At 42.2% G+C, this 10,216-nt stretch overlaps 1 protein-coding gene across 1 annotated transcript in view; it reads right to left on the bottom strand.

Annotated features, from left to right (window-relative positions):
- The window catches only part of dgkza (diacylglycerol kinase, zeta a), a 61,133-nt gene extending 53,604 nt beyond the window's left edge, over positions 1-7,529 (bottom strand). The window contains exons 1-2 of the mRNA XM_076143678.1: positions 7,154-7,529; positions 6,823-6,929 (exon numbers count right to left, since the gene is read on the bottom strand). Of these exons, the coding sequence (XP_075999793.1) occupies positions 6,823-6,929; positions 7,154-7,276 (230 nt within the window). The 5' untranslated portion in view covers positions 7,277-7,529. The remainder of the gene's footprint in view (positions 1-6,822; positions 6,930-7,153) is intronic.
- Between the last annotated feature and the right edge of the window lie 2,687 nt (positions 7,530-10,216).

The following is a 10,216-nucleotide window of genomic DNA, read 5'->3' as shown; positions in this document are numbered from 1 at the left end:
ATATGTAACATAACCACCATCACACTTTAAACTGTGGTACAAGCAGACAACTACAAGCACAGCAAAAGTCCAGCAGATGGCACTACTACATGCTTAAACTCCATCAACCACAAATCTGCTCTGATTTTCCCTCACATTATTCAACATTCTTCATTTGTATCAGTTTATTCACATTCTGCAGTGTTGAACAATGATCGTCCGTTAAATCAGCAAAAATGTGTGATAAACCACCCCAACACTTGGGAGAACATCCAGAGATCTGACTCACTCTGGGCTCTGAGGGATTTCTGTCTCTCTTTTGGCTTCTCTGTGCCTCTGTTAGGTAATTCTTTTTCTGCTGTACTTGTCTGAGTCGAAGCCTGCTGTTCATTTGACAGCCAGTGTGAAAGCTCAAGACTTTATTAGCCGCTCCTGGAGTTAACGAGTGGATTTCAAAGCGTGACACAACAGAAAAGCTGTCACATACTGGACACAGGCTGCATGGGTCCGTCATCACATTTGTTGATTGCTTTGGGACCACGCTTCCAGCACAGAGAAGATTAAAGAAATCAGTTTTTGTCTCTTTTTGCAGTCTTTTTTCATTGTTCTAATGTCCTTGCGGTTCCAGCAGAGACAATGACAGCTACCTGGAAAACAGATGAGCAATTAGAAACCCTGGAGCTGTAGGGGTGAGTACTGGGTTGGAGAGCTCTACCACACAGATGCCATAAGCCTGCAGGTGAAAAAACTGTAAGAGGTATTATGTGCAGAATAACACCTCTTGTCCCACTGGAATGTTGACAGGACACACGGAACCTTCCTTTATTTCCCCCCTATCACCAAGGATCCATTTTAATATAGTTCTGCAACCATTTTTAGCTCGAACACCAGGGTAGGGAATCAAAAGTTGATGATGAGAGGCAAGTGTCCATAAGCCGGACACTTCTACACACATTTTGCTTCACATGAGCAACAGCTACTTTTCAAAATATTGGAATCTACACGACATTTTGCATCTATGAGGATGTGTAAGTCTATTAATGCAGATGAAAAGATTGAGAGAAACGTTGAGAATTCAGACGATCTCGCTGTAGAACTCAGATTACCTCATAATACAAAACAGTGACCACAAGAAAACCAAAGCAAACTAAACTACAAAACAAATAAAAGATTGTGATGATCACAGTGGCTCAGAGAGTCAGAAGCATCACTTTTACATGACTTGAAAAGTATATTTGCGTGGAATCCTTTGTGTAATGCTATGAATAAGTTAAGATAGAACATTATTTATCCCAGAGGAAATTGTTAACTCCATTCAAATTTAAATTGAACTTATATTATTTCAGCATTTGATTTCATTTCATTCTTTTGTCATTTATTATTATTATTTAACGATTGGATTGCCTTTGTAATTTTTCTAATTTTTTTAAATCTTTTTAATCAAATCACTGCCATTTGTTTTCTTACTACTTAAAGGAAAAACACATTTGGCACATCCACACATTTGCAAGTCATTTGGCTTGTGGCGGGCGTTTGGCTCGTAACAATCAGTCTGATTGGATGTTTTCAAGAATTTATGCATGATTTTTGCAGAAATATGAGAAAATGTGAGACTGGGACAAAATGTCAGGCGATCAGGGGTGAAACTCAAAACCTCCTGGAGGAACTGACTAAGATTTGATGAATGTTTGGGGATAATGACTCAGCTGTGCACTGTCCTATTTTCTTATTAAAATGTGTTATAGCTTTGGGTGTAGAAATAAAGGGGCTGGAGTGATGAATGAAATGAAAAGCAGCCTCTGGTTGCTTTGTGCTTTCTGTTGCAGTCCTGCTCAAACAGATCGAATGAATCTTAGCACATTTATGCATATGCACACACACACCTGCTCTTCTTCTTCCTGCGTTATCACTGTTCCCTCTCATCTGTCACCCACTCAGCATTTCCATGACAAATAGCACGCCACTCAACAGCACTGACACAATTCAGAGAGATCCTTTCAACTTCCCAACACCCACACTGACCTATTTTCTATTTCTCTCTCACAGACGGCCAAGATTATAAATTCAAACATTACCGACTGGAACGCAAACCATTTCCTAATAATGTCCATAAATGACCGTAAGCGTTTATCTTTAAAGGGACATTTAAATCTGATAACAGTGGGAAGATTAATGGGATACGCATAAGGAGCTGCATGTTCACACTCCTGTTTATAGCTGTGATCAGGATTATGGAACAATTACACACATAAATAATAATTCACTGCTTTGGGTTTAACGCTCACAGGAGTGCAAACCCCCGCCAAGGCTGTGTAGTCTTCCAATTATGACTCTGTCTCTCCATGACAAACAGTAGTTGTTTGTTTATTAGATACATAGCAGCCAGTTATATCAAAAAACAAAGAAAAACGTTTGTCTCTACAATTAATACAACAATGGGACACGTAAGCACCTTTTGCCAGCAATGGGTGAGGCTCACAATGTTCAGTGTCCATTGTTAAATCTGTCCTCCTCTATGGCTCTTTGACATGGACACAGACTAAGAAAATTAGATGTAAACTCCAAGCCTTGCAGTCTCCATTGCATCTGGGCAGTCAAATTATGATCAAATGAAGTACAACAAACATGAGAGGGCTGAAGTCACTGTCAGAGGAAGGAAAAGCCTCCCAGCAACTGCCTTCACCATCAAGTGAGTGTCAACAGTTTAGAAAATTGTGTCTGAAGCTTGTTCAGTGTGGAACACAGCCACGCTTTCCCCAATAACACAACAAATCATATGGCTTAAATCAAATCAGATTAAGTCAAATGTGTTTGTATAGCTTTACAGGCCCACAACAACAGCAGGTTCCTCACCCAGCCCAGAGCTCTCTGGGAGGAAAAGGGAAAACTCCCATAAACCATATGTATAAGTCAAGAGAGATTCCTTTTCCTCAAACAGCATGGTGTGCAATAGGAACCGCAGGGGGGGAATGCAATACTACAGCATTAAACAACAACACATCCAGAATGGTTGAGAACGACGGACATGCAAAATTCTTGGGTTCGCTCACATACTGGTGTCACATATTTGACCCTGTTTGCAGAGTGGGAGGGAGGGAGGGAGGGGCCACACAAAAGAGGAAAGCCGTCACTGTGCCCAGAGACAGACTTTCATCTATTGAATGAGCATTTCCTTTGAACATCACTCATTGTAAACATCGTATTGAACCGTGATGTCTGTACCTGGATACGCTGTCAGGGTGATGACGTCTGATGTCAGGACCTGCGTTTCCTGCATTAAGATGCAGTAACTTTATTAATGAGAGCAAGAGGGAAGATGAGACAGGGGGGCGTTCTCAACACGTGGGCAGATTCTGTCTCATGCATGTGTCGCCATTGTTTGGACACGTCTTTCTGTTTATCATATAGATCACATTCAATACAAACATAAATATCTATTGGCTTATTTGTTTGGAAAATGCTTACTAATAAATGTGTCAGAGTTTGACAAGATGTCTCTCATTCATCTGCAGTCCCCAGGCAATAACTCAGAGATTGATTGTCATAAAGTGTATATAGTGTATATAGAAGGAAATGAAATAAGTAAATTAGTAGTAGTCAGTATTAAAGTAAAGTCCAGTGTTTACTATGATACGGTTCTACTACGATTCACAAAATGAATATTCCCCAAAATTCCCATCTGAGATTATGTATGAGTGTTGCCAGCAATTGCAGATTTTAGCTGCATTACACAATAATGTAACTTTGACAAAGACTTTTGCGGACCAAATGCTCACTACAATGCGTGTGTGTGAAACGAGAGACAAAGAAGCTGAGTGTGCTACATGAATCACCAGTACAGAAGAACTGGGCCATCTGGCTATTGAATAAAGCCGCGCCATCTGTGGAAATCCTAATGTACCCACGCTGATGCCAAACACACCCGAGCTGAATTTGTTCCAAAGTGATTATGGAGAAAATTGGATGTTTTTCGGGGATGGAAATCTGATTCGGTATTAGACTACATTTCTAACGACAACATTTCTAATCAATTCTTGAAATTCATCAGTCCTCAGCATGACTCATAGTCTCCAGGTAAAACGTTTGATTGGAATATTCCATCAATTTGACCTGAAACGCAGATCGCAATCATTTTGAACCTCTTACAAAGCTCCAAGAAAAATAGTCACAGGGAGACAAAACAGTTTGAGTGGTGTCCATTTTGTGTCCACAGTAGGGTAACAGGGCTGTTCACTATTATTGATTAACCTACTTATCTAGAACTGGCACATTGACCACACACACACTGCTGTGCGACTGCCAACAACAAATGTCAACCAGAACAGTATTTGCTGGTTTTTACCCATTTACTCCTGGTTTCCATTTACTTCCATTAGGGAAAAAGTTGGTAATTACAGCGCCACCATCAGGCGGTAAAAAATGTAACAGGTTATTCCTTGAATCGCGTCCAACCTGACGACTAAGGTTAATGACGATCGCTTCATAACCTTTCAGGTAATCTTGCTGATAAACAGACACGCCGTCTCTCACCTACTAGGAGATCAGGCTAGGGTTTGCAAAGCTTCATTCTTTTTGTCCCGATGTCTTCACTGGTTTGTGAGAAATCAGCCTAAATGTCAAAAAAACACCTTGCGTCTAAATGTTAACAAAGCCCACACACACACTCCTAGACATCATACTGCAGCACCACAGACACAGCTGAGCATTACGTAACTCATCTGGTGAGTCAGGAGAATTCACAGTCCCGCCACCCCCACTACACACACGCATACACACACACATGCGCGCGCAATCCAATCTGGATTAGATTCAACTCAAGTTATAGTGAGATTATCTCTGGCGCGGGGGGTGACATAAGAAGCTTGCCTGTGTTTTGCTGTAGGATCGCCAACAATCCCTCCTTTTCTAAAACGTTACACCTGATGACACACACGCCGCACACAAATATGACAGGCGGATTCATTAACATGTGTTGTAACGTAACACACTGGGATCGACATCTGTTGTGATGTAGCACAGTTTCAGAGGAACGAAATGACAAAGTGTTTAGCAGACTTACTATCAATACCTTCATATTAGACATGGAAGATTTTCACTATGATGCACAGCCATAATCTATTATTTGTATTGATTTTGTAGCTTGTTTGTCCTCGTTGACAGTGGTGACGCATGCTTAATGCCCTGGATATGAAAAAAGTCCTGTCTCAATACTAGGAATACTAGGAATTCTGTGTTAAGTTAAAAATGGGAATTTGCCACTGCTGAAGGACGGAGCCATGAACTTCTACTGTAAACATTTCAAAACAAACTGATTATGAATAATAACTGTACTTAAATATTGCGAGTTCAACAATTTCTCGTTCCTTCCTGGTTAATTTCTTACCAATCTACATTATTTGACACTTTACTTTGTATGTCAATGTACCATCTACACATCTACACCTTGGTGGTAGTTGCATGTTTTTAGGTGTTTTTGTTAAAGTGCAGAAATGTGACACCTGTCCCACCATGTATGTTTGAATCGAAAGATGAGGATCAATACCTCATCCGGGCTAAAATGCATCTGTTCATAGTCCATCATAGGAAACATGCGGCTGAAATGATCAAGACTACACACTTTCTCCATGAAAACACAAAGAAAGGACTGAGAGGGCAGCTGGTAACTGAGGATGAAACCTGTTTGTGCAGGGGCAGGGGATGCAATCAGATTAGAGAGCATCACACACGCACCGTTTCTAAGGCAACAGATATTCATTATCTGGGACAAGAGCAATGCGAGTGATGTTGACATTGGAGCGGGTTGTAATGTGCGAGCTGCAGGGCAAAAATACAGCGCGACAAGTTGATGAAACGTCTATCTAACACCTTCAAAGAAGCGAGTCTGGACTAGAATGTTTTGACCATTGAGAGTGACCTGTCAACAGTTCACACAATGAAGTACACACACACACACTCAGGACTGCACCATGTGATTTCACTGACTGCTTCGTGCTGATGAGGAGAGGAGGGAACTCATCAGTGAAATCAGCTGCCCTCAGTTTTGATTAAAATGAAAGCCTGTTCTCTCTTAGCACTCACAATGACCTCAGCGTCAGTTTGCTGATTAAATCTACATCTTTTTGTCAGCTCACAGATTTCTAGCCTGGTTGCAACGGCGTTTAGTCACTACGGAAATTGTACATCGTCATGTTCAGGACACAATTGCTGGGAGGTTTGACACCCATCTATGAGCTTTTAGCAGCTCTGTCCAAGAGGCGTGTCCAAATCATAGCTTTGCAAGTAACAAGACGTCTTGGAGTAAACTCAAGTCAAACCTGTAATCAAACTTCCAGGATTGCAATATGTAGAATATACACTGGCTACTCCAGCCCAGTAGGTGACAGCGTGTAAATGTTTTGCCAGTCTGTAAAAGAAAAGGCCGAAAACTAAGGAAGCAAGTCACAAGTTGCAGTTGGAGACGCCAAAAGAACAAATTCTGAAAACTGCAGACATGGTGAATAACGTTTTTAAATATTCACATTTATATTCAGCATATATCATATAGTTTGGATTTTTTAACAAATGCAGCTAACATGGAGCTGCTGTTAGTATCCTCTCCTACCACTAGGTGGCAGCTGGGAGACGGAAAAGATCCCGCAGCGAAATGTACGATTATTGCTTTCATGCTTCAGGTGTAAATGCGGCCTGAATACTCTCGGGGAAGCTGAAGGACAATGCAGACACCAGCACACGTTGACGCAACAAAGCAAGAACTTCAAAGTAGCATTCAGGTTTAACTGGTTAGCAGGGAGGTGGGAAGCGGCAGTGTGCCACATGCCTTCTTTTTATAGTGGAGCAGTTTACCTGTAGGAAACCTGCTTCCTGAGTGTCAGGTGGAGATAATCTGCCTCCAGTTGGGACACTGACCGCTTCCCCTTCTCTTCCCCATCCACGCTTTCCCCTCCTGGGATCTGGAAGAGATATTTAAAATTCCACTTTTTCTTAAACGAATGTGCATATTATAATTTTTAGCTGTTATTTTAGCTGTCAACGCTCACATATACACTACGCCTGAAGGGAGAGCAAAGGTTTACCAGATCTGTTTTCGGTATTGTACCAAACATAAATGAATGTTACTGTGTTATAATGAACATATAGTTTGACATGAAGGCAGATTGAGAGCGTCCCCACACACCTCAGAGTTTCCAGTATCCACCGCGATCTTGCAGCTCTCTACGCCGGGAAACGCGTCCTCCTCCTCGGCCACATCCTCCAGTCCAGGCCGCTCCACAACCGGAGGAGCGGAGTCTCTCATCATCCCCGCGGTCTAGCTGTTCCCTCTTTCCGGCGCGATTGAAAAGCGACGTGATTAAGTTGAAAAAATGTCAAGTTAATCTTAAAAATAGATTTTCTCCAAAAAAACTATCTGACGGAAGCTCGTGAGCCGCGGGTCCGTCTAAATAACCTGCAAAAATCGGTTTTCTTTCTCTCTGTGTCAGCGTCTGTACTTTACCTCACTATGGCGACAAGGTGGAAACCCCTTTTTTCCACCAGATTTAATCTAACACACACACACACACAGAGAGAGAGCGGTAAATTGCGTAGTTCCACGCGTTGCACTACAGTAAACGTAGGAGGAGGAAATCATCTGTGCGCCTGTGACTCTCTCTCTCTCCCACACTCACGCTCTCTCTCTCCTGATGAGTGTGTGTGTTTGTGTGTGTGTGTGTGTGTGTGTGTGTGTGTGTGTGTGTATTAATCATATTATCGTTGTCACTGTAAAAACTATTCCTGCAGGCCTGTACCTAAACATTTTAAGGCCCAGGGCCACAGCACCCCCCACCCCACCCATCCAAAATCAGGAAAACAAAAGAAGGGAAGGGAACATCAAATATCAATTGAACTTCACACAGCCCTTTCTTTTTTTCCAGTTGACAAATTAGACGTGTTAAAATGTGCATCTTAAGATCGACAACACAGGCTTCTGTCATGAAGGCTTAACCTCACGTGTTTGCAAATGTGGGAACAAGAATGCTCACACACTTGCATGCTTTTGTCCATTGGAAGGAATGTATATTTAAGAGAGATTTCAAGAATGTAGTTGTAATCTTTGGAGGAAAAACTCAAAAGGTTAACTTTTAAAATGTAAAGGGAGAAAAAGCCTAAATTTTAAGTATTCAAATATTAGTTATTTTTAGGACATTTATTTATTTATTAACTTTAGAGAACAGGTGGATGAATGTGGGTGTAGTCACGCATGGTGCCCCAATGTCTGTATGAGACTGCCACCTGGTGGTAAGGCTGCTATAAACGCACATTGACAGCAGAGGTGTGAACGTTGACCGGCATAACGACTCGAGCTTTGCTAAATTCGATGACTTGAGACTCAATGGGACGTCATCCAAAACAAAGTCATCCAGTCTCATCCAACATGGTGCAGAGGAAAAAATCTCCCTGATGGTGGCGCCATTTGATTTTAAAACCTGTTGAGACGATTGAGCACTCACAAGAATTCTGAACAAACGAATTCTAAATTCCAAAAATCTTCATTAATGAAATACATTTGTACTTCTTGTTATGAATGAAATCGTACAGCCTATAAAAGTATTTGAGTCCATGTTTAAACACTTGATATCACTTGAGTCTCTGAATTCGGAAAAAAAGTAACCACAGATCATTTTACATGACAAGCATTGAAACCAGTGATTGGCTTTATACATTGTTAACAATTTCAATTTCCATGACTGTATGAAGCCTCTAATGAGATTTATTTTAAACAGTGGATGAATATGAGCATCCAGCAAGAACCGTGAGTATGTTTGCCAAACAAGCTTTCAGAGCTCAGTGGAAACACAAGAGGACATATCATTGTCTGTCCCATTGATAAAAAGCCGAAATGCTGACCAGCCAAAGCCAAACTGCCGGTCTGCAGCAGCCACCCTGGCTCGAACCCCAACAACTTCCAACCCCATATCACCCCGGTCCTGGCTGAGCAGCTCTGTTGCTGTTGGCCTGTGGGTGCGTGGAGCCGGTAAGCTCCAGTGCTGGTTGGTGGGATTAGACTAATGCAGCTGGCGGGAAGCCACGGGTAGGGAATGGACCCCCTCCCCTGTTCAGACACACAGGTATCTGGTATGCAGGGTTCTATATATGATTGCATTAGTTCAAACGCTACAGGTGTTCATGTTATTGCCACTTTGTCCCCTGTATATCAGTGCTGTGAATGTCCTCGGACTACCCTGCATTACAGTGCATACAGGAAGGAAGTGTCTGTAAGAGCCAACGATGAACTAGTTAGATGTTATCAATGTGGTAAGTTTGTTAGTTCAGGTGACAAGATTGCTGTCCCTGCAGGATGCTGTTGTGCACTCTGTTGGCCCGTGCAAGGTTATAGATCAAAATCTGATTTCCCAGAGGATATTCTTTACTATTGCTACAGATTCAACAATCTGCACCATTGGACAGCTTTTCGCAGTAGGTTCACTCGCCTAAGTGGATCAAAAAAGGACTCAGGCATCCACAGCATCACAAGCCTCATCAACACCTACTGAAATAAAGGCGTAAAAGATGGAATGCATGGTTCCATTTGAACGTTTAGCAGCTTGAGCAGTGGGAGGCCACCTTAAATCAACAACTCAAACAACAGGAGGCTAAATTAAGGCAACAGAGGAATCGTGAAAAAGGCCACAATCAACAACGACAAACTCCACCTGAGGCAGACACAAAAACTTGCGTTAACCTACACCGTTTTCTATTTGTAACTTCAAATTGTGCAAAAAATGCTATTCTGCAGTTTTTTCTCCTGTTTACTACCTCTTTCCCTTCATCCTCACTGGTTTGTTTTCTTTCCACACCATCTCTCCTCCTCCTCGTTCTGTGCTAGAGCTGCTGTTGCTCCATTGACCCTCAGCATCCACTGCCTGTCATTGTCTCTAAATCTGCCCTTCATCCATCCACAGACACACAACAATACAGCGCCATTAGGTCACTCACACTGAATAGACGTATGTGTGTGTGTGTTTTATGCTGAAATGGAATGTGGCTGTGTCGCACAGGTAACATCCATCTGTCTATTTAGTTCAATCCTGACCACTTCCCCCCCTCATCTTCCTCAGACACAGTTTATTTTGGCAGATCCTCTCTGTCTGGTGTGTGGGTTGTGGCACCGGGTCGCACCAGGATCTGGACCCGGTTGCAAAAGGGTGCCCCATTCCCCAACTCTAATTCTGCTGACACGGCCCAACCCACTATGAGATAA

The sequence above is a fragment of the Genypterus blacodes genome, unplaced genomic scaffold (genome assembly GCF_046128005.1).
Source record: "Genypterus blacodes isolate CSIRO-AG114 ecotype Tasmania unplaced genomic scaffold, CSIRO-AGI_Gbla_v1 ptg000027l_1, whole genome shotgun sequence".
Classification (NCBI taxonomy): domain Eukaryota; kingdom Metazoa; phylum Chordata; class Actinopteri; order Ophidiiformes; family Ophidiidae; genus Genypterus; species Genypterus blacodes.
This window is presented reverse-complemented; position numbering and strand designations above follow the sequence as displayed.